Below are 25,656 nucleotides of genomic sequence, written 5' to 3'. Positions count from 1 at the left end.
AGAGAGGTGGGATAAGGAAGATGGGAGGGAGACGCAAGAAGAAGGAGATATGGGCATATATGTATACATATAGCTGATTCCCTTTGTTATACAGCAGAAACTAACACACCATTGTAAAGCAATTATACTCCAATAAAGATGTTAAAAAATTATATGGATATTTTATTGAAGCATAGTTAATTCAGAATGTTCTCTTAGTTTTAAGTGTACAGAAAAGTGATTCAGTTATACATATATGTATATATATATATATGTATATATATATACATATACAAATGTATATTATTTTTCAGATTCCTCAGGAATTGTATGAATTTATCCAAATAGAAAAAGAGTAAAAGGTTCAATTGATAGATTGTTGAGACTACTGAATATAGTTAGTATTTGGCGAAATCCATTATCATACCCTTTTGAAGAAACACTAAACTATTTTGAATCATAACCACTGATGCTCTTAATACCTAATGGAAGTGAAGGAAAATTTATGTAACTGTACATGGTAATACCAGGACACACTGCACACATGGATAAGAAGGGGAGGATACCTGAAAATGTTATCACCTATAACTCTGAAGGTCAAATCACAACAAATTCCAAGGAAAAGAAACTGAGTAGTTTCTTTCTTAGTCTGAGTGCTTAAAACATAATTAAGTATGTGATGATGTGATAAATTAAATTGAAGCAATAACCTAGAGAGGTATGCTTGTCTAAAACGGTGAGCAAGGAGGAGGGAACATCTGTCTGGACAGTGATGCATCCAGGTCTAAGAGTAATATATACTTGAAGTCCGGATCATGACGTTAAAAGTCAGAGAGTCTCCTCAGAGTAACTCAGCTGAACTCAAATTTCTTGTCACCATGTCCTACAACTGCTCCTCTGGAAACTTCTCCCACTCCCTTGGGGACCACCTGAGCTACCCAGGCTCCTCCTGTGGCTCTTCCTACCCCAGCAACCTTGTGTACAGCACTGACTGCTGTTCCCCCAGCACCTGCCAGCCCTCCTGTGTGGTGTTCAGTCCCCACCTGATGTCCTGCTACAGCCTGAGGACCTCCATGCTCTGCAGACACTTCCAGATAACTTATTATGGGTCTCTGGACTGTGGGTCCATCAGAGGCTACTCCCTGGGTTATGGATCTAGAAGCTCCTACTCCCTGGATTATGGATCCAGAAGTTCCTCCTCACTGGGCTGTGGATCCAGTGTATTCAGACCCCTGTGTTATGGAGTTCATGGTTTCCCTTCCCTGATCTATGGCTCCAGGTTTGACTACCCAACATACTTGGCTTCTAGGAGCTTTCAATCTTCTGGTTATAGGGCAACCTATAGATCAGCCTTCTGTAGGCCAACTTTCTGAGTTTCTAGACCTTGTGAGCAAAATGTTTGTCTCTATTTAAAACTGCTATCATAGCCTTTTTCAGAAATGTTAGCTAACTCCTCTCTCCATCAGGCCTTCATCCTTTCTCTAGCATCAAGCACTGGCTGACAGACTAGTTCTTTCAGTGAGATTAATGAATGACCAAAATATTGAGTCCATGTCTGTAATTTTGTTGAAACAATTGGTTCAGAATTACATAAACATTTTCTTACAAGATACATGGAAATTCAGTTTTGTTTGACCTAATAAACTCATTCACTCTTGCAACTGATATGTTCTCATTGTTCTTTATTGGTTTTAAGTTTGATTTATAATCTATCTCTGAGGCTACAGGCCTTCAGAGTACTTCTTTCTAGGAATGGGTTTGGATTTCTTCAGGAAATGGTGTCAAGCCTGGTGCATGGGAAATTTTCTGGGCACTCCATTGCCTAAGGGCTAACAAGTGTGTGTGTCTTCCACCAACAAAACTGGTAAGATTTTTATTATTGAGTATGCCCATAATTAAGTCAATATTCTCATTATGTTTTCAAGAAGGACACCTTGTGCCGACAACCATATATTATTTTGATTTTACATTTTCAAAACAGTATTGAGTTAGAGTTTGTGCAGAAGACGTCACTTCTGGTGATGAAATAGTTATAGTATAACAAATATTTGTATAAATTGGATATATTGGTATGAAAAAGACAAAATATGAAGTACCATGGGTTAAAGGGCATTATGGTTGTCTTTAAATATACAGGAAACGGATTATTAAGTGTGTGTGTGTGCGTGTGAGAGAGAGAGGGGGAGATCTATTCAGATCTGAGGCAGGATACACTTTGGGTTTCTTTTCATTTGAACAAGTTATTTGTCTCAGCAGCTAAATGTGTGGCCAGAATTCAATTAAAACTTTTTCATAGCATACTTAGTAATAACTCTCCATGAGTGGGAAAATAAATATCAAAGATTACCATTTGTGGGCTTCCCTGGTGGCGCAGTGGTTGAGATTCCGCCTGCCGATGCAGAGGACACGGGTTTGTGCCCCGGTCTGGGAGGATCCCACATGCCGCGGAGCGGCTGGGCCCGTGAGCCATGGCCACTGAGCCTGCGCGTCCGGAGCCTGTGCTCCACAATGAGAGAGGCCACAACAGTGAGACGCCCGCGTACCGCAAAACAAAAACAAAAACAAACAAGCAATAAAGATTACCATTTGCTCCAATCATGCGCTATGAATGTTTATTAATTTGCCTTCCTTCGTCCTCAAGCTTTTTCTAAGTGAATTTGAGGAAAGAGGGCCTCTTTTCACTTATACTCAAAGACAATCACGGCTCAGCATAGGGATGTGGGAACCAGGTCCCCTGTGTACAGAATCTGCTCAAGAGACAGAAAATAAAGAAATAGAGAAGAGGGACACAAAAGTTCCTGCTCATCCAGGAGTCTCTGGTTCCCAGCATCCTTTAAGCCAGTTTTACTAGTCCTTCATGCACTTTGATTATATGGACCAATAAAGTCTCCTTTTGGTTTAAACTAATTAAAATAAAATAAGATTTCTGTTACATACATTTAATGTAATAATTATAATTACATAATTATTATTATAATTAATAATAATGTGTCATCTAGGTGCAGAGTTACTCATTGACTTTTGTATAAATAAGCAGTTAAATTTTTTATTAGTAAGATGAAAATATCCTGTGTGTCTGCATTATTGTCATTAGTATTGAGCAAGAATTCTTCCTGAAGTAATGTGGAATGAGTAACATGTGGACTAAAGAACCACTGGGAAAATGAATTCAAAGGGGTCACACTAGCATGGCCCATGAGAAAGTCCTGGGGACACATTCAGCAAACCTAATGGAACTAGAAGCATCTAACTTCATGTAAAGTAAGGTCCCAGGCCCACCAAGGAGTGATGAGTAGAGAGGAAAGTTTAAAACTGAGAACAAACCAAGATGGAAGGAAGGGATACCCAGTGACATAGAGGATCTAGTTCTGGAATGACTTGGAGAATTTCCCATTTTAATGGAATCTTTGAGGTGAGAGGTCAAAAATAGAAACAAGGAGCCAAAGCGTAGGAGAGGAAATACATACATTAGAATGTCTCAATATTTAAAGTTTTCAAAGTATAGTGTGAAGATTGCAGGGATCAGACAAGATGAATATTCTTTGCATCCTTCATTTTCTGCATTGCAATATCTTCTTAGTATCACATCACTGCTAATGTCTCTCTATATTTCCCATTTTTCTTGTCTTATCTATCCCTCCCACCCTCCCTGTTCCCATCTCTCTCTCTCTCTCTCTCCCAGTGATTTTCCATCACCTATGTACACTCTGTTTTTCTCCACATCCCCCCTCTAGGTACCAGCTAACATTAGGTGGGTGACTGACTTGGATGATGGTGACAGAGAGTGTAAGGGAAGACTGGGATCTATCAGACGTTACAAAAATGCTCAGAGTGAGATAGGGCACTTGCCTCTCCAGCTCACTCTGCTCGTTCACAACTACCCCAAGTCTAATGTCCTTTAATATCAGCTCTTTGTTCTGAACTCAGCTCACTAGATATGTTTTGAACTTTAACCTTACCTAGAGTTCTTCTCTGAAAAATGCACAAGGGAACTTAGAAAAAAACAAGACTTTTCTCTTCCAAGAGTTAGTTCACATCTAGTGAGAGAGACAAATTTACTCCCATTATCTTGGTGGGAAGGGTGGGTGTGAAGGGTGAGTGTGAAGAGACCTTTAGGAAGAGCCAACTGCATAAGCTATGGCACAGTTGCTTGAAAGAATATGATGTAGGGTTTAGGGAGGAAAACTGCAAGATCTTTTTCTCATTAAACTGTGAGATGTGGACAATGAGAGGTAAGAAATTACATAAGCATTAAAAGTGTGATTGCCTAACCCTACAGGTCCAGGAAAAGAGACAGAAGCAACAGTTATGACTGAAAAAACCTGAGCTTTGTGTCTGGGGTGACAAGAAGTCGATGATCAACCTTCAGATTTAATATGCAGGAATGATTTGGGGGCTCATGTTTTTCTCAGGTTGCAAAATCAATGTGATTATTTATGTGAGTGGGGACTCATTCAGTTGCAAATAGCAGTCTAATAAAATGCTAACACACACAGGGCAGAGTTTAAGGATGCAGTCTATAACTTGAGAGACAGTGCACTCCAAGAGAATGTGAGTTAGAGTTCAAGTTTAAAATACTTTACCCAGCTACTCAACAGGAAATTATACCTCTCACCATGTCTTACATAGTGCTGCTCTGGGAATTGCCTAACTGTGCCCTTAGAGATCTTCTGATATTCTAGTGTCCTGCTATGTTTGTTCTCATCCTATCAATTTGGTTTCCAGGAGCATCTCATTCTTATGGGGACACTCACTTCAGGGTTGTGCAAGTGATGGCATCCTTCAGTGTTGCACCTCAGTCTCTCCACTGTCCTCACCCTAGCCCTGGTCCTTGTCTGCATATACCTCTGCTCTCTAATCATGCTCTGTGTTGGCTGTCACATGCATGTCACTTGAGAACTGCTGCATTTTACAGTCCCTGCCAAACTCTTGACATGGAGTCTTTGGTCTAAGGACACAACGGTGGCCAACTGGGGATTGTGGACTCTGTTTCTCCTGCCCAACCTACTTTCCCTTTATTTATTTATTTTTTAAAATTAATTTTTATTGGAGTATAGTTGATTTACAATGTTGTGTTAGTTTCTGCTATACATCAAAGTGAATCAGTTATACATATACATATATCCATCAACAAAGGAATGGATAAAGAAGATGTGATATATACATACATTGGAATATTACTCAGACATAAAAAAGAACAAAATAATGCCATTCTGTACGAACACACTTTCTTCTATAAATTGTTTGTATATTTTACTAAGTAGTCTGTATATATGGATTACTCATCAAACTGCTGCATGATCAAATTTTTCATGCAAAGGCTACACAGGATTCTAATGATGTTAAACCTTTCCTACACAATCAGCTGTTGTCAAATATGAACATTCTCTTACTGGACTGTGGTCTTTCTCCTGGATCAACTGTACTTATTCTAAGATCCCCCTTATAATAGGACAAGTAGCCATCTACTTAGAGAAAAGTAGCCTTTGTCCTTTAACACTTCCATTTGATTAATCCACTAAAAATTATTAAATCTTAGAATGTTTTATATCAAGGCTTATTTTTGCAATGAAGTAGAACCTTACAAGCAAGTAGAAAATGACAGAGAAAAATGAGATTGTGGAGATTTATCTCATTGGCACCAAAACTGTCATTAGTGTGTGTATTCTGGTGTATTCTTTGAATACTCTGGGTTTTAAATAAATATTTCTTTTCCTGTGAAATATATGCTAAATTTTCAACTTATAAGAATGTGGTTATATATAGGAGTTCTAAAGGTAGATTAGAGTTCTGAAATCTCTTAATTTGGTATCTTTTTTTATGATGCCATATAAAGGAAAATAAAGTAAAAAATATGTTTGGAGTTAGGCTCTATTTCTGATTCTTCTGCTAACAAGATTTTGATCTTAGGGATATCCCTGGTGGCCCAGTGGTTAAGAATCCGCTTGCCAATGCCGGTACACGAGTTTGAGCCCTGGTCCAGGAATATCCCACATGCTGTGGAGCAACTATGCCCATGAGCCACAACTACTGAGCCCGCGTGTCATAACTACTGAAGCACATGTGCCTAGAGCCTGTGCTCTGCAATGAGAGAAGCCACCACAATGAGAAGCCTGCACACCACAATGAAGAGTAGACCCCACTTGAAGAATAGGCTTGGATCTCTGCAGCTAGAGAAAACCTGCACACAGCAACGAAGACCCAGTGCAGCCATAAATAAATAAATAAGTAAATAAGTAAATAAATAAAAGAAATGGAGACATTATATTAAAAAAAAAAGATTTTGATCATACACACATCACTTAACTTCTTTTGGTATCATCTTCCTTATATGTAAAATGTGATGGTCCTTGATGATCTGTGATCCCTAATAGTCCAACATTACTGACATATCCATATTTTATATGATAATAGTAGGTTAATAGTGGCATGTGAGAGGTGAGCTGTTAATGTCCCCCATAATAGTTTAAACTCTTTTATGTTGTCCAGGGAGGGAAAAACAGAAGGAAAATGTTTAAAATGTGATGCAATGTAAAACATAATAGTGTTAAGACAGAACATTTCAAAAAAGTAAAATCAAGATCCTCATGCAAATGAAAAACACACATATTAAATATTTTATTTAATTCATTAATGAATGAGGGGGTCACCATTAAGAAGCAACAACTGGTTCAAAGTGAACTCAAAGAACACACTTATATAGGCTGTCAGAGATGCTGAAATAAATTTACAAAGACAGATACAAAGTGGTTACTGTACACAGAGGAAAAAATTAATGAAACTCCACTAGACAGAAACCATTTTTATTTTAACAGACAAGAATCATTTGCATTATTATCAATTTTCTACAATGTATAGAATTATACAAGAGATGAAAAGCAATGAAAAGGGGCAATACCCTGAAACATGAACTAGATTGGATACAGGGTAATTCATTCCAATGTCCCTCATTTCAAAGTCTCAGAGTTTTTTTTTTTTTTTTTTTTGTCTGACAACAGAATGTGAAATCAGTAATGCTCACTGTAAAGCATAGCAATAGATGTATTGCAACAGTGTAAACATCGTTTTTTTCTTCATTATAGAAACTAAGGAGAAAAAAGAAATTACATGATATCATAGAAGGATCTAGTCTATTTTATTAGTGTACTCTTTTCTAGTGGTACTGCATCTGCTTGTAATTTGGAGGAAAAGATGATTACATAAGGGTGCAATATTTTGACTTCTTGCCCTATTCCATCCCTCACGTCACCTCAATCCCTACACTACTACTGTCAGCTTTACTCATCTTTAAAAACCTCGGATTTAATTAACAAATAACATACTTAAATATGGAAGAGCAAAATGGAGGTCCATATTTCTGATTCATTACACTTTAATTTTTCTAACATTAAAAAGTTAACCATTAAATAAACAGTTCTTCATCTGGATTGTGGTCATGGTTACGGGAAATCTAGACATGAAATATAATTATATAGAACTATACACATACACAAATGAGTGTGTGTTTAAACTGGTAAAACTGGATGAGATCTGTAATCTAGCTAACAGTATCGCAGTGATGTCAATTTCCTGGTTTTGGTACTGTAGTACAGTTGGATAAGATGTCACTTTTTGGGGAAGCAGGGTGAAGGTTAAAGGGATTCTATGAACTATTTTTGCAAATTTCTGCAAGCCCATTTATTTAAAAAAACCTAATTATTTAAAAAAAAGTTTAATGAAAGTTAACTGTATGTTGAGAACATAAGTAGGCTATTGATTGGCAAAATGTGTTATAAGTTGTATAATGGATGTTTCTGGAAGATTCATATAGGCACACTAAGGTCTGTCAGTTAAAGTGACAGGATGCACTTATCACTGATGTATGGGAGCTCCTAATCTGCTAAGGGTGAATGTGGGCCTTGGGAATAAAGTGAAAGGATTAGACATTGCCCAGAGTTTTTCTTTTCTTCCATGTTCCATTCGTGTCTATTTCAGAATTTGTAAGATTTCCCCATGAATCTCTATTTTGTTTCCTGATGGAATCAGTCAAATCTTTCCACTCCCATCAATCCCAAATGACTGAAGTCCCACTTGCCAATGTTTATTTCTTGGAACACTGTTCTTAAGGGATATTAGTAGATGAGATACAGTGTTTGCATTTACACAATGAATATTGGACTAACCAAGTTAATCAGGTTTGCTTTCTTCCCCTTTCAGAGTTTTTAATTATGCTTAAGCATATTGTGAATTTCCAAATGAAGAGGGAAGAATTAGTGTTTCCTTCCCTCACTTCTCCATGGTGAAATTGGCAGAGACACAGCATAAGTTTTCCTAAGTTTTTTGGTCCAGATAATATTGTAATTTTTAGTAAAAATTAATTTTAATCAAAATCCAAACTCCAGGTAATGAGTTATTTCTCTTATTTCAGGGAATTTCTGAAAAGAGATAATAACTAAATTTGTTTTTGAAATACACACTCCTTTCGGTACTTTACGAGAAAAATAATCCCAGTCACGTAATTGAAGAAGAAGCTGTTATCACACTCATAATCATAAAAAGAAGTGAATAGTGGCTGATTCTGTGTTTTTAACAGCTTACTATTCCTGCTGGGCAAATGACCACAGAGGTTAATGTCTTGACCATAAAATTGATTCCAGGGAGCTACACTTTCTGTGGATGAATATTGGATATTGCAAGGTGAAACGGTGTCATTGACTGTTCGTTTTCTCCAGCTTATCAACCAAATTTGAAAAATGCTTTCGCTTCAACAATTTTAGGGTGATTTTTCACGGTCTATTATTGCATGAGGTAAAGCAAGAAAAACAAACAGTCAAACCACATTTAGCACATCCTCTGGAGCTACAAACTTCATTCTGGGATAGTGATGTGGAAATGTTCTCTTAATCGATTGTCGACATGTGGGGAGGAATGCTTTGTGCAGCAAGTCTGTCTTTATTGAAGTCATAAGATGGAATTCTACCCAGCAAGTTTTTCATTTACAAATTCTAGACAAGAATGTGGTGCGAATTCTAAAATGGCTTGCCTTTACTTTCCTACCCAACACCTTTTGTCATGTGGTTTAACACTTTGCCTAGGGTATTATCCTCTTTTTCTCCATTTTAATCCTATTTTTAAGTGTTCAAGAGCTTAGTCATAAAACTTCGACTCATCTGTGTCATGCATTTGGTCCTCAGCATTTGTTAGCTTAATATTGTGGCTTAACAAACAGAAGGTAGGCTTGGGTAATGAAATATCTGAAGACAGAGAGATTTGGTCTCATTTTCTGGCTCTATAAAGTTTTTACTAAAATAATTTCTTACATATTACTTAACATATCAATATGCTTTTTTCCTGAAAAGTGAAAATAATACTACTTAATTCATAGAGTTGTTATGAGGAATATATGTGAGAATTATGTAATGAAGAGTAAGAGTGTTTAGATTTTGAATTTATGGAAGGTATTGTGCCTCAGACGTCTTTGCTCATATGAGCCCATTTCCCTTGATATATGATGTGATTATCATATATTTGGCAATTAGTGTTAACATATTAATCTCCTTTTAGCAAGCAGGAAGAGCATACAATAGGCTTTGGTCTGCATTACCGAGATTTCAAAATGTATGCAAAGGGCGTCTCTATTTCAAGCATGAGCAAAACAACTACTGCTTTTTCAAACATGGAGAAAAATAAATGTGTGTTCCAAAGTTTACTTGTAACTAGTTTAATATATTTTCTTGCCTAAATCTTCACTGATTGCTATGTTGGGTGAGAGCAAAACAGGCAAAAAATATTCAAACCTTCCTTCAAAGGGTCCTTACCAGTTGAGACACTACTTTGGATAAATCTCTATAAATCACTTTAGCATATGATGAGAGACACTGAAGTCAGAAAAATATGACTATGGAAACAAAACTCCACACATTAGCCCACCAGATTCTATTTTTGGGGGTAATAGTACCAGTCATGTCTCTATCATGATTCTCTTGGGAATGCCAAACAGAAAATTGCTTACTAATGGTCTTGAAATTCAAAACAAATGAATACCATAAGTTATTATCATTGCTTCTTGAACTTTGAAGTCTTGCCAATATGAGTAGAGAATAAAGGCCCGTTGCCTTCAAACTGCTGAAACAATGTAGAATTGATACTGTCCAAAGAATTCTTACCTGTTGTTATGCACACGGTTCCTGAATAGCAAGCCTCTTTGGTAAGTAATAAAGTGTTTATTAGCAGTGACTCCTTCTTCCCAAAATGCAACTGCAACTAGGATAGCTCATCTGATATTAGGTACAGAGTTACTAGGGATCAAGCCCATTAATAAGACAAAGGAATCAGTGTTGTCCTGTCTATTAACCAACTGACATCCCAACCTGGGCCTGGGCTCCCTTGTCACCCTCCAGATAACGAGATCACTTGATCCTCAGAATGCCTCAGTCTGGGTCCCCACTTTGGTTTCCCCACCTAGAGAATTTCCGAGTTTTCATGCTTCAGAGTGAGCCCTTAGAATATGTAAGCATTTCAATAATAATGTTTTTTTTTTTTACTTGGACATCAGTTTGTCTGCTTTGAGAGTGAACTCATTTAAACTGGGTTTAAGAAGAAACACTATGTATATTTGAATCCCTTGATTCTAACAGCTATTGGATATTTGTCTTGTACATATTCAATTTCCTTAAATGTAAAATAGAGATGATGATAGTATTTATATCACAAGATTACAATGAGGAGTAAATGATAAGATATGTGAAGCAACTAGAAGAGTTCCTTGAATATAGAAACCACTCTATAAATGTTACCTATTATTAGACTATAAATGTGTGTAATTTATGTCCAAAAAAATAAATGCATATGGCTCCCTTGACCTAGCTCTCTGGTGAGCCATAAACATCATATCTTTCATTTGGCCCAAAACCAAATATTTATGCTCTCAATTCCTAAACATTTTAAATACACAATAAAGTATACAATAGAATACTCCATTCCCTCCCCAAACTCATAAACATGCAAATGAATATGTTTTAATCCATTATCTTTATATAAGTTTTTACCTTGGGTGTAAACTAATTTAGCATTTTCTTAATCTTTTATTTGTTTATTTATTTATTTAATGTTTCTTTTATACTGTTATTTTCCTGGGCAATCTTATCTCTGTGCCTTTAACTCTTGGTCTTCACTAGTGTCTGTCTACCCTCAAGCCACCAAATTCCTATAGTTAGGTTAATCAAGGATCTTTAGGTGTAATGCCCACCCTCATATAATGCAGAAATGCGACTATCTGAAACATTGCTTTGAAATTTTTTTATTTGTTCAGCAATTTTCAATGTGCTTGAAGAAAATAATTTGATATTTGCTTTACTGCTTATAAACACAGCCCCTAAGGGGCCATTCAAAATTTACATGCTATAAATTTTTTTTTTTTTTTTAACATCTTTATTGGGGTATAATTGCTTTACAATGGTGTGTTAGTTTCTGTTTTATAACAAAGTGAATCAGCTATACATATACATATGTTCCCATATGTCTTCCCTCTTGCGTCTCCCTCCCTCCCACTCTCCCCATCCCACCCTTCCAGGCTGTCACAAAGCACCGAGCTAATATCCCTGTGCCTTGTGGCTGCTTCCCCCCAGCTATCTACCTTACTAAGTTTGTTAGTGTGTATATGTCCATGACTCTCTCTCGCCCTGTCAAAACTCACCCCTCCCCCTCCCCATACCCTCAAGTCCGTTCTCCAGTAGGTCTGCGTCTTTATTCCTATCTTACCCCTAGGTTCTTCATGACATTTTTTTCCCTTAAATTCCATATATATGTGTTAGCATACGGTATTTGTCTTTTTCTTTCTGACTTACTTCACTCTGTATGACAGACTCTAGGTCTATCTATCTCATTACAAATAGCTCAATTTCATTTCTTTTTAAGGCTGAGTAATATTCCATTGTGTATATGTGCCACATCTTCTTTATCCATTCATCCGATGATGGGCGCTTAGGTTGTTTCCATGTCCTGGCTATTGTAAATAGAGCTGCAATGAACATTTTGGTACATGACTCTTTTTGAATTTTGGTTTTCTCAGGGTATATGCCAAGTAGTGGGATTGCTGGGTCATATGGTAATTCTATTTGTAGTTTTTTAAGGAACCTCCATACTGTTCTCCACAGTGGCTGAACCAATTCACATTCCCACCAGCAGTGCAAGAGTGTCCCCTTTTCTCCACACCCTCTCCAGCATTTATTGTTTCTAGATTTTTTGATGATGGCCATTCTGACCGGTGTGAGATGATATCTCATTGTAGTTTTGATTTGCATTTCTCTAATGATTAATGATGTTGAGCATTCTTTCATGTGTTTGTTGGCATTCTGTATATCTTCTTTGGAGAAATGTCTATTTAGGTCTTCTGCCCATTTTTGGATGGGGTTGTTTGTTTTTTTGTTATTGAGCTGCATGAGCTGCTTGTAAATTTTGGAGATTAATCCTTTGTCAGTTGCTTCATTTGCAAATGTTTTCTCCCATTCTGAGGGTTGTCTTTTGGTCTTGGTTATGGTTTCCTTTGCTGTGCAAAAGCTTTGAAGTTTCATTAGGTCCCATTTGTTTATTTTTGTTTTTATTTCCATTACTCTAGGAGGTGGGTCAGAAAGGATCTTGCTGTGATTTATGTCATAGAGTGTTCTTCCTATGTTTTCTTCTAAGAGTTTGATAGTTTCTGGCCTTACATTTAGATCTTTAATCCATTTCGAGCTTATTTTTGTGTGTGGTGTTAGGGAGTGATCTAATCTCATACTTTTACATGTACCTGTCCAGTTTTCCCAGCACCATTTATTGAAGAGGCTGTCCTTTCTCCACTGTACATTCCTGCCTCCTTTATCAAAGATAAGGTGTCCATATGTGCGTGGGTTTATCTCTGGGCTTTCTATCCTGTTCCACTGATCTATCTTTCTGTTTTTGTGCCAGTACCATACTGTCTTGATTACTGTTGCTTTGTAATATAGTCTGAAGTCAGGGAGCCTTATTCCTCCAGCTCCTTTTTTCGTTCTCAAGATTGCTTTGGCTATTCGGGGTCTTTTGTGTTTCCATACAAATTGCGAAATTTTTTGTTCTAGTTCTGTGAAAAATGCCAGTGGTAGTTTGATAGGGATTGCATTGAATCTGTAGATTGCTTTGGGTAGTAGAGTCATTTTCACAATGTTGATTCTTCCCATCCAAGAACATGGTATATCTCTCCATCTATTTGTATCATCTTTAATTTCTTTCATCAGTGTCTTATAATTTTCTGCATACAGGTCTTTCGTATCCTTAGGTAGGTTTATTCCTAGATATTTTATTCTTTTTGTTGCAATGGTAAATGGGAGTGTTTTCTTGATTTCACTTTCAGATTTTTCATCATTAGTATATAGGAATGCCAGAGATTTCTGTGCATTAATTTTGTATCCTGCTACTTTACCAAATTCATTGATTAGCTCTAGTAGTTTTCTGGTAGCATCTTTAGGATTCTCTATGTATAGTATCATGTCATCTGCAAACAGTGACAGCTTTACTTCTTCTTTTCCGATTTGGATTCCTTTTATTTCCTTTTCTTCTCTGATTGCTGTGGCTAAAACTTCCAAAACTATGTTGAATAAGAGTGGTGAGAGTGGGCAACCTTGTCTTGTTCCTGATCTTAGTGGAAATGCTTTCAGTTTTTCACCATTGAGGATGATGTTTGCTGTGGGCTTGTCATATATGGCTTTTATTATGTTTAGGAAAGTTCCCTCTATGCCTACTTTCTGGAGGGTTTTTATCATAAATGGGTGTTGAATTTTGTCGAAAGCTTTCTCTGCATCTATTGAGATGATCATATGGTTTTTCTCCTTCAATTTGTTAATATGGTTTATCACATTGATAGATTTGCGTATATTGAAGAATCCTTGCATTCCTGGAATAAACCCCACTTGATCATGGTGTATGATCCTTTTAATGTGCTGTTGGATTCTGTTTGCTAGTATTTTGTTGAGGATTTTTGCATCTATGTTCATCAGTGATATTGGCCTGTAGTTTTCTTTCTTTGTGACATCCTTGTCTGGTTTTGGTATCAAGGTGATGGTGGCTTCGTAGAAGGAATTTGGGAGTGTTCCTCCCTCTGCTATATTTTGGAAGAGTTTGAGAAGGATAGGTGTCAGATCTTCTCTAAACGTTTGATAGAATTCACCTGTGAAGCCATCTGGTCCTTGGCTTTTGTTTGTTGGAAGGTTTTTAATCACAGTTTCAATTTCAGTGCTTGTGATTGGTCTGTTCATATTTTCTATTTCTTCCTGATTCAGTCTTGGCAGGTTGTGCATTTCTAAGAATTTGTCCATTTCTTCCAGATTGTCCATTTTATTGGCATAGAGTTGCTTGTAGTAATCTCTCATGATTTTTTTTATTTCTGCAGTGTCAGTTGTTACTTCTCCTTTTTCATTTCTAATTCTATTGATTTGAGTCTTCTCCCTTTTTTTCTTGATGAGTCTGGCTAGTGGTTTATCTATTTTGTTTATCTTCTCAAAGAACCAGCTTTTAGTTTTATTGATCTTTGCTATTGTTTCCTTCATTTCTTTTTCATTTATTTCTGATCTGATTTTTATGATTTCTTTCCTTCTGCTAGCTTTGGGGTTTTTTTGTTCTTCTTTCTCTAATTGCTTGAGGTGCAAGGTTAGGTTGTTTATTCGAGATGTTTCCTGCTTCTTAAGGTGGGCTTGTATTGCTATAAACTTCCCCCTTAGAACTGCTTTTGCTGCATCCCATAGGTTTTGGGTCGTTGTGTCTCCATTGTCATTTGTTTCTAGGTATTTTTTGATTTCCCCTTTGATTTCTTCAGTGATCACTTCATTATTAAGTAGTGTATTGTTTAGCCTCCATGTGTTTGTATTTTTTAAAGATCTTTTCCTGTAATTGATATCTAGTCTCATGGCGTTGTGGTCGGAAAAGATACTTGATACAATTTCAGTTTTCTTAAATTTACCAAGGCTTGATTTGTGACCCAAGATATGATCTATCCTGGAGAATGTTCCATGAGCACTTGAGAAAAATGTGTATTCTGTTGTTTTTGGATGGAGTGTCCTATAAATATCAATTAAGTCCATCTTGTTTAATGTATCATTTAAAGCTTGTGTTTCCTTATTTATTTTCATTTTGGATGATCTGTCCATGGGTGAAAGTGGGGTGTTAAAGTCCCCTACTATGAATGTGTTACTGTTGATCTCCCCTTTTATGGTTGTTAGTATTTGCCTTATGTATTGAGGTGCTCCTATGTTGGGTGCATAAATATTTACAATTGTTATATCTTCTTCTTGGATCGATCCCTTGATCATTATGTAGTGTCCTTCTTTGTCCCTTTTAATAGTCCTTATTTTAAAGTCTATTTTGTCTGATATGAGAATTGCTACTCCAGCTTTCTTTTGGTTTCCATTTGCATGGAATATCTTTTTCCATCCCCTTACTTTCAGTCTGTATGTGTCTCTAGTTCTGAAGTGGGTCTCTTGTAGACAGCATATATAAGGGTCTTGTTTTTGTATCCATTCAGCCAATCTGTGTCTTTTGGTGGGAGCATTTAGTCCATTTACATTTAAGGTAATTATCGATATGTATGTTCCTATTTCCATTTTATATATTGTTTTGGGTTCGCTACTATAGGTCATTTCCTTCTCTTGTGTTTCGTGTCTAGAGAAGTTCCTTTAGCATTTGTTGTAAAGCTGGTTTGGTGGTGCTGAACTCTCTCAGCTTTTGCTTGTCTGTAAAGGTTTTAATTTCTCCATCAAATGTGAATGAGATCCTTGCTGGGTAGAGTAGTCTTGGTTGCAGGCTATTCTCCTTCATCACTTTCAGTATGTCCTGCCACTCCCTTCTGGCTTGTAGGGTTTCTGCTGAGAGATCAGCTGTTAACCTTATGGGGATTCCCTTGTGTGTTATTTGTTGTTTTTCCCTTGCTGCTTTTAATATGCTTTCTTTGTATTTAATTTTTGACAGTTTGATTAATATGTGTCTTGGCGTGTTTCTCCTTGTATTTATCCTGTATGGGACCCTCTGTGCTTCCTGGACTTGATTAACTATTTCCTTTCCCATATTAGGGAAGTTTTCAACTATAATCTCTTCAAATATTTTCTCAGTCCCTTTCTTTCTTTCTTCTTCTTCTGGAACCCCTATAATTCGAATGTTGGTGCGTTTCATGTTGTCCCAGAGGTCTCTGAGACTGTCCTCAGTTCTTTTCATTCTTTTTTCTTTATTCTGCTCTGCAGTAGTTATTTCCACTACTTTATCTTCCAGGTCACTTATCCGTTCTTCTGCCTCAGTTATTCTGCTATTGATCCTATCTAGAGTGATTTTAATTTCATTTATTGCATTGTTCATCGTTGCTTGTTTCATCTTTAGTTCTTGTAGGTCCTTGTTAACTGTTTCTTGCATTTTGTCCATTCTACTTCCAAGATTTCGGATCATCCTTACTATCATTATTCTGAATTCTTTTTCAGGTAGATTGCCTATTTCCTCTTCATTTGTTAGGTCTGGTGGGTTTTTATCTTGCTCCTTCATCTGCTGTGTGTTTTTCTGTCTTCTCATTTTGCTTATCTTACTGTGTTTGGGGTCTCCTTTTTGCAGGCTGCACTTTCGTAGTTCCCGTTGTTTTCGATGTCTGTCTCCAGTGGCTAAGGTTGTTTCAGTGGGTTGTGTAGGCTTCCTGGTGGAGGGGACTAGTGCCTGTGTTGTGCTGGATGAGGCTGGATCTTGTCTCTCTAGTGGGCAGGTTCACGTCTGGTGGTGTGTTTTGGGGTGTCTGTGGCCTTATTATGATTTTAGGCAGCCTCTCTGCTAATGGGTGGGGTTGTGTTCCTGTTTTGCTAGTTGTTTGGCATAGGTTGTCCAGCACTGTGGCTTGCTGGTCGTTGAGTGAAGCTGGGTGCTGGTGTTAAGATGGAGGTCTCCGGGATATTTCCACCGTTTAATATTATGTGGAGCTGGGAGGTCTCTTGTTGACCAGTGTCCTGAAGTTGGCTCTCCTACCTCAGAGGCAGAGCCCTGACTCCTGGCTGGAGCACCAAGAGCCTTTCATCCACACAGCTCAGAATAAAAGGGAGAAAAAGTAGGGAGAATTAGTAGAAGTATGAGTAAAGAAAGAAGGAAAGGAGGAAAGGAAGGAAGGAAGAAAGAAGCAAAGAAGGAAAGAAAGGAGGGAGGGAGGGAGGGAGGGAGGAAGGAAGGAAGGAGGGAAAGAAGGAAAAAAGACAGAAAGAAAGATGATACAGTAAAAATAAGATAAAGTATAATATAGTTACTGAATTAAAAAATATTTAGTAAAAAAAAAAAGGGACGGATAGAACCTTAGGACAAATGTTGGAAGCAAAGCTATACAGAGAAAATCTTACACAGAAGCATACACATACACCTTCACAAAAAGAGGTAAAGGGGGAAAAATCATAAATCCTGCTCCCTGAGACCACCTCCTCAATTTGGGGTGATTCGTTGTCTAAAGGAGGGAAGGAAGGAAGGAAAGAAAGAAAGAACGAAGGTAAAGTATAATAAAGTTATCACAATTAAACTTAATTATTAAGAAAAAGAATTTTTTTAAAAAAAGTCATGGACGGATAGAGCCCTAGGACAAATGGTGGAAGCAAGAGTATACAGACAGGATCTCACACAGAAGCATACACGTACACATTCACAAAAAGAGGAAAAGGGAAAAAAATCATAGATCTCGCTCCTAAATTCCACCTCTTCAATTTGGGATCATTCCTTGTCTATTCAGGTATTCCACAGATGCAGGGAATATCTAGTTGATTGTGGAGCTTTAATCCGCTGCTTCTGTGGCTGCTGGGAGAGATTTCCCTTTCTCTTCTTTGTTCTCACAGCTCACAGGAGCTCAGCTTTGGATTTGGCCCTGCCTCTGCGTGTAGGTCGCTGGAGGGCGTCTGTTTTTTCGCTCAGACAGGACGGGGTTAAAGGAGCCGCTGATTCGGGGCCTCCGGCTCACTCAGGCCGGGGGTTGGGGGATGGGGGTAGGAGGGGCACTACGTGCGGGGCGGGCCTGCGGCTGCAGAGGCAGCATGACGTTGCGGCAGAGGCCGGCGTGATGTTGCACCAGCCTGAGACCCGCCGTGCGTACTCCCGGGGAAGTTGTCCCTGGATCCCGGGAACCTGGCAGTGGCGGGCTGCACAGGCTCCGCGGAAGAGGGGTGTGGAGAGTGACCTGTGCTCGCACACAGGCCCCTTGGTGGCGGCAGCAGCAGCCTTAGCGTCTCCCGCCCGTCTCTGGGGTCCGCGGTTTTAGCCGCGGCTCGCGCCCGTCTCTGGGGTTTGCGCTTTCAGCCGCGGCTCGCGCCCGTCTCGGGGGCTCGCGCCCTCAGCCGCGGCTCGCGCCCGTCTCTGAGGTTCGCGCTTTTAGCCGCGGCTCGCGCCCGTCTCTGGAGTTCCTTTAAGCAGCGCTCTTAAACCCCTCTCCTCGCGCACCAGGAAACAAAGAGGGAAGAAAAGGTCTCTTGCCTCTTCTGCCGGTGCAGGTTTTTCCCCGAACTCCCTCCCGGCTAGTCGTGGTGCACTAACCCCTTCAGGCTATGTTCAAGCCGCCAACCCCAGTCCTCTCCCTGAGCTCCGTCCAAAACCGAAACCCGAGCCTCAGCTCGCAGCCCCGCCCGCCCCGGCGGGTGAGCAGACAAGCCACTCGGGCTGGTGAGTGCCGGTCAGCACCGATCGTCTGTGCAGGAATCTCCCTGCTTTGCCCTCCGCACCCGTCGCTGTGCACTACTCCGCGGTCCCGAAACTCCCCCCTCCGCCTCCCGCAGTCTCCGCCCGCGGAGGGGCTTCCTAGTGTGTGGAAACTTTTCCTCCTTCACAGCTCCCTCCCACTGGTGCAGGTGCCGTCCTTATTCTTTTGTCTCTGTTTTTTCTTTTGCCCTACCCAGTTACGTGGGGAGTTTCTTGCCTTTTGGGAGGTCTGAGGTCTTCTGCCAGCCTTCAGTAGGAGTTCTGTAGGAGTTGTTCCACGTGTGGATGTATTTCTGGTGTATCCGTGGGGAGGAAGGCGATCTCCGAGTCTTACTCTTCCGCCATCTTCAAGGTCCCCCCTACATGCTATAAATTTGATAGTAGATTACTTTTTTAAAGTATTTGGGCTAAAATTTCCATCTTCTTTTCTAATATAATTTAAGTCCACTTACATGAGGCATTCCATATTCATCCAGCTGGTAAAGAGAGCCAAGCAGAATTATTTTTCCATAAAACATTTGATTCTTGCAGAGTATCATGATCAGGCAATGATATCATTGTCTTTTATGCACCATTTTTATCACACGTATCAGTTGTTACTGAGCATAAGTACATGCTTTATAATATGGGACACCACATTGGGAATGATTGAGCAAAGAACTGCAATAAAATATAATGCTGAAAAGCAAGGAGGAAAGAAAAGACCTGTAACTCAGCATCCTGTAAGTGACCTTTTGAGTCACAAATTAAAACAACAATGATGACCAATTATTTTGAGCATGCAACAATCATCTCAAGTCCAAGGCAATACTGTAAACTGTTTTTTGGCTATAAAATACACGTCAGCATATTTATCATGGTGTTAATCTATTTGATTGTAATTAGACAACACACTAAGGAGATGTTCTTATGCAAATTGTAGTGTAGAAAGATACTGAGGTTGGCTGTCAAAAATATCTCACTCACAGCTTGAGAGCACATAAGCCCTCTAGGCCAGCAGGGAACATTCAGACCTTCTCTGACACTGCTAACAAATGAAGTAGATGTAGTGATAACATGTCACAGCTGCTAGGTTGGAAACTTCTCTTCCTTTTCTCTTAGAGAATTCCTGGTCTAGCCAGTCTTTTCCTGTGGCCCGTCTTACCTCAGCCACTTTGTCTACTCACTGACCTCTGTTCTCCCAATCTCCTCCAAGTAAAGTTTCTCTCTAATGACTCTCAAGAGAGCTGCCAGAAGCCCATCAGCAGCCAGAAATGATCTGTTTTTCCAGACACTATGAATTCAATGGCTCCCAGTCTTTAAATTGTCAATCCTCTGATTCCCAAAACATGAATTATCTTCCCAGGTTCTGCCATGCAAACTACTTTCTTACCAGCGATGTCCTGCCAACTTAATACAGACCAGCCTAGAAGCCTGGCTTCTGTAAAACAGCTTAATGCCTCTTCACGCTTCTACATGAAATTCAGTTTTTTATTTTATTCATTTACCACAATCCCCACTTCAGGATGGACTGAACACCAACTACCTAGTTTCTCTCAGAGATACATGTTCTGTCATCATTACACAATCAGAGTAGTCAAACTTGGGAAACCACCTTAGAGTTTTATATGTTAGATATTAAAAGAAGTTACACATAAAAGAAATCATGAGGTTATTTCATATCTTCTTGTTCTCCTACAATGTGACAGAAATGTTGTTATTGAATAAATTTTCATGGAATTCAAACACATTCATCTTTCCTTGGATTTTTAAAAGAGTTTTTGGCTGACTGGGGTTGCATTTTCTTAACTACTTGGAAAAATTACTACTTGGATAACTTTGGTCATTGATTTTATAAAAAGCAATCTGTAAAACCAGAGCTAAGACAATCCATTTGTATAAATAGGAAAATATTATAGTCTAAAATGACTTCTAATTAGAGAATTATTATTTCCTATGTAAAATATAAGATTCAAAATAATTCACAACATGTGAAATGCAAAGGGCATAAGATTCTATTCAGCTTTATATAGTAACTGAGGGATCTTTAAGAAGAACAAAAGTGATTAGGTTTACATGCATGTAACACATTTTAAAGTCACCTATCTTCTCTTAACATACTTCTCATTTTCTAGAATCAGATGAAGGCATACCTCTTTTGGATAGGGCCCTTTCTTGGTCCCCTGCTCATCCTCACCACCCACAACAGTGTTTTGTGCTCTAATGTGTGCTTGCTGAATTCACTTGAAATGACTCTCTATAGCTTTCAAATTCCATGTTAGTATATTGAGAAAGTTGGACAAGATGGTTTAGTTTAACAAGGGTTTATTTTTTAGCTTCTACAATGTACTGAGTACTATTGAAACTGTGGTCATTTCCATATTAAATTACAAAACAAAGCAAAACAAAATGATAGATACACATATAGATATATAATATTTGATAGTGACATGCTTAAAATCTAGGAGGACCATCTAACTTGACCTCCCTCCAACATTGGATATTTTTGACTTCTTTGGTTTATTTATAATGCATTTTCACCTTGATTTTGTTACACTCCCAATTTTCTTTAAATTTTACTGGCTATTCTTTCTCAGTCTTTTGTAGGCTCCTCTTACTTTGCCAATTCCTTAAATGTAAGGTTTTCTCAGGGTGCCATCCGAGGCCCCCTTCTCATCTCATTTAACACATATTGTAGAACTTTAATAACCATCTTTATGGGAGGCAGTCAAGCACTGTAGTTAAGAATATAGGCTATTAAATCACACTGCCAGGGTCTGAACCCAACCGGGGGCCCACTCGTACTCTTATGTGACCCTCCAATCCATTCTTCTAACTGCAGACAGAGTCATCTCTGTAGGAGGCAAATTTGATCTAATTATGTCCATATTTATAACCTATCAGTGGTTTCTCATTGTTACAGATCCCCATTCCCTTGTCCAAGCCAATGGGGACAGATGAGTTTTGGAATCCAGTTTTTTCAGACTTTAGAATGATAATAGAATGCGTAAACTGTATGTAATATAATAACTCAGGTAGTATCTGGGGAAAAAAAAACCTATAATCAAACATATTTGTTTATTTCTGAGGCACAATATATCCACACTAAGAAGAGGAAGAAAAAAGTATATGCACAGTTTCCATTAGTTTGATCATGCCATTCTATCCAGAAAACAGAGAATGCCTTCTTTCACCACCAAATTAGTTCTAAAGGATTTTTTTTATTTTCAAAGTGTTTTGGACTTTTGAAGAATGTCCAGAGCCCCTTGTCATCTGGCTCCTGTCTGTCTCCGGTCCCGCCTGTTATCTTCTCTCTTCCAAGACTCATCACTAATGCTGAGTTTCTTGAAAAAAGATCCTCTTACCTGACTGACTTCTTTGCCTTCAGTCTTAAGCTAAGTGGAAGCAATCTAGTATCTTTTGAAGATAAAATTAGGGCATAGAGACACTAGGTATGAACTAATTGGGGGTCAGATCATAAGATGATTTGTATTAAAGACTTAGGAAATTGAATTTGAGTTTGAAAAGACCAACATAGACTTTAGAAAGAAAAAAAAAACATTGTGAGAAATGCATAGGAAATAGAGTTGAGATAGGCAAGATCAGAGGCTCTGGAGACCACCTATAATAACAGACAAATAATTGAGCTATGGCCAGATAGAAAAACAAAGGATTTTACCATTTTTGGAGATTAAAAAAATAGCAAGGTATGCTTATCCAAGATCAGATATGGGAAGTGAAGAAAGGGGAGGTCATGGATATATCCCAAGAACTGCATAGATGGGTTACTGTAACTATAATAGTGTGTAAAAGAATTAGAAGTTGTTCTAATTCAGGAGATGGCTTAGGAGAGCAGCTGAGCCTCTGCTGGGTTTAATGTTTTTGTGAAACATCCAAAGGGATATGTGGATCAAGCAAAAGTTTGGAGGTAGAGAGACTACCTTGGAGAGAGGGAGACTACCTTGAACTAGAACAGTGGTTCTTCACCAGAACTGCTTTAGCCCTTAAGCAAGTTTTGAAGACATTGTTAATTGGCATAATTTGTGTGTGTGTGTGTGTGTGTGTGTGCGTGTGTGTGATGTGTTACTGGCGTCTAGTGGATAGAGCCAGGGACACTGCCAAATATCTTACAATGAACAGGATACTCCCAACAAAGTAATACCCAGTTCAAAATGTCTATGATAACAAGGTTGAGAAACCCTAGACTGGAAGGAAGGCAGTAAGAGGACTGGGGAGATTTATGATAAGTTTAGAAAATAGAATGGGTCATATTTAGAGTGGATTGCATATATTAAGAGGATTCCAAAGTTTCTGAGTTAAACTACTATGTGGTTCGAAATACTGCTTACTCAGAGGGGGAAAAATATTTTTTTTCTCCCTAGGGAAGAATAAAAGTTCAATTTTATACACATACAATTTTGACAGCCTTATAAAATCTCTAAATGGAAATGGCTAGTAATTGGATATCTGGGTCTAGAATTTTAATAAAAGGAGGTGTGTACTGGAAGTATACATTTGAAGGACACAATGTGGACAGTATTTCAAGTCATGAATGGGAGCTACCTCCCCTACAGAGAAAATAAGTGGTGAGATCAGCAGTAAGCCTCAAAAAACAGGAAGCCAACTAATGGTAAATTGAATTTGGTGGAAGTTAGATAGAAAATCAGGAGTGTGATGTCACAGAAGTTCATAGATGAACATATTTCAAGATCAGGGACACAGTTAACTGTGATAAATGTGGTTAAACATTTGCATAGGATCATCCCCAAAATGTCCACATTTAGAAGCATAAAGGCCACTGCTGACCATACCAGTGAAGTTTCAGAAGAGTGCTAAACCAGAGAAAAACAACATGGTTATTGAAAAGACAATAAGAATTTAGATAGTTGACAAACTGAACACACAAATCTTTAGAGAATTTTGTCTTTAAAAACAAGAAGAGGAGACGAGGGAAGATGGCGGAAGAGTAAGACGTGGAGATCGCCTTCCTCCTCACGGATACACCAGAAATACATCTACACGTGGAACAACTCCTACAGAAAACCTACTGAAGGCTGGCAGAAGACCTCAGACCTCCCAAAAGGCAAGAAACTCCCCACGTACCTGGGTAGGGCAAAAGAGAAAAAGAAAAAACAGAGACAAAAGAATAAGGACGGCACCTGCACCAGTGGGAGGGAGCTGTGAAGGAGGAAGTTTCTACACACTAGGAAGCCCCTCCACGGGCGGAGACTGAGGGAGGCGGAGAGGGGAGCTTAGGGACCGCGGAGTAGTGCACAGCCACGGGTGCGGAGGGCAAAGCGGGGAGATTCCTGCACAGACGATCGGTGCCGACCGGCACTCACCAGCCCGAGTGGCTTGTCTGCTCACCCGCCGGGGCGGGCGGGGCTGCGAGCTGAGGCTCGGGTTTCGGTTTTGGACGGAGCGCAGGGAGAGGACTGGGGTTGGCGGCTTGAACATAGCCTGAAGGGGTTGGTGCGCCACGACTAGCCGGGAGGGAGTTCGGGGAAAAGCCTGCACCGGCCGAAGAGGCAAGAGACTTTTTCTTCCCTCTTTGTTTCCTGGTGCGCGAGGAGAGGGGTTTAAGAGCGCTGCTTAAAGGAACTCCAGAGACGGGCGCGAGCCGCGGCTAAAAGCGCGAACCCCAGAGACGGGCGCGAGCCGCGGCTGAGGGCGCGAGCCCCCGAGATGGGCGTGAGCCGCGGCGGGAAGCGCGAACCCCAGAGACGGGCGCGAGCCGCGGCTAAAACCGCAGACCCCAGAGACGGGCCGGAGACGCTGGGGCTGCTGCTGCCGCCACCAGGGGGGCTGTGTGCGAGCACAGGTCACTCTCCGCGCCCCTCTTCCGCGGAGCCTGTGCAGGCCGCGACTGCCAGGTTCCCGGGATCCAGGGACAACTTCCCCGGGAGTACGCACGGCGGGTCTCAGGCTGGTGCAACGTCACGCCGGCCTCTGCCGCAGCGTCACGCCGCCTCTGCCGCCGCAGGCCCGCCCCGCACGCAGTGCCCCGCCTTCCCCCATCCCCCAACCCCCGGCCTGAGTGAGCCGGAGCTTCCGAATCAGCGGCTCCTTTAACCCCGTCCTGTCTGAGCAAAAAACAGACGCCCTCCAGCGACCTGCGCGCAGGGGCAGGGCCGGGTACAAAGCTGAGCTCCTGTGAGCTGTGAGAGCAGGGAGGAGAGGGGGAGGTCTCTCCCGGCAGCCGCGGAGGCGGTGGATTGAAGCTCCACAATCAACTTGATGAGCCCTGCATTGTGGAATACCTGAATAGACAGGGAGTGATCCCAAATTGAAGAGGTGGAATTTAGGAGCGAGATCTGTGATTTTTTTCCCTTTTCCTCTTTTTGTGAATGTGTGCGTGTATGCTTCTGTGTGAGATCTTGTCTGTCTACTCTTGCTTCCACCATTTGTCCTAGGGCTCTATCCGTCCATGGTTTTTTTAAAAAAAAAATTTTTTTTCTTAATAATTAATTTTAATTGTAATAACTTTATTGTACTTTACCTTCGTTCTTTCTTTCTTTCTTTCCTTCCTTCCTTCCCTCCTTTAGACAACGAATCACCCCAAATTGAGGAGGTGGTCTCTGGGAGCAGGATTTATGATTTTTCCCCCTTTGCCTCTCTTTGTGAACGTGTATGTGTATGCTTCTGTGTAAGATTTTCTCTGTATAGCTTTGCTTCCAACATTTGTCCTAGGGCTCTATCCGTCCATGGTATTTAAAAAAAAATTTTTTTTTTCTTAATAATTAATTTTAATTGTAATAACTTTATTGTACTTTACCTTCGTTCTTTCTTTCTTTCTTTCCTTCCTTCCTTCCCTCCTTTAGACAGCGAATCACCCCAGGTTGAGGAGGTGGTCTCTGGGAGCAGGATTTATGATTTTTCCCCCTTTGCCTCTCTTTGTGAACGCGTATGTGTATGCTTCTGTGTAAGATTTTCTCTGTATAGCTTTGTTTCCAACATTTGTCCTAGGGTTCTATCCGTTCTTTTTTTTTTTTTCTTTTTCTTTCTAAATATTTTTTAGTA

The 25,656-nt window shown here is 39.6% G+C and overlaps 1 protein-coding gene across 1 annotated transcript; it reads left to right on the top strand.

The window, feature by feature from the left end:
- The first annotated feature begins 818 nt into the window (after positions 1-818).
- LOC116752707 (keratin-associated protein 13-2-like) lies at positions 819-1,352 on the top strand. Its single transcript, XM_032629446.1, has one exon. The coding sequence runs from the start codon at positions 858-860 to the stop codon at positions 1,350-1,352; it is 495 nt and encodes a 164-aa protein (XP_032485337.1). The 5' UTR covers positions 819-857.
- Positions 1,353-25,656: the final 24,304 nt, after the last annotated feature.

The sequence above is a fragment of the Phocoena sinus genome, chromosome 4 (assembly GCF_008692025.1).
Source record: "Phocoena sinus isolate mPhoSin1 chromosome 4, mPhoSin1.pri, whole genome shotgun sequence".
NCBI lineage: Eukaryota > Metazoa > Chordata > Mammalia > Artiodactyla > Phocoenidae > Phocoena > Phocoena sinus.
This window is presented reverse-complemented; position numbering and strand designations above follow the sequence as displayed.

What these genes read in the sequence shown, in the direction of transcription:
- LOC116752707 (XM_032629446.1), top strand. Translation starts at nt 858, where the DNA reads ATGTCCTACAACTGCTCCTCTGGAAACTTCTCCCACTCCCTTGGGGAC.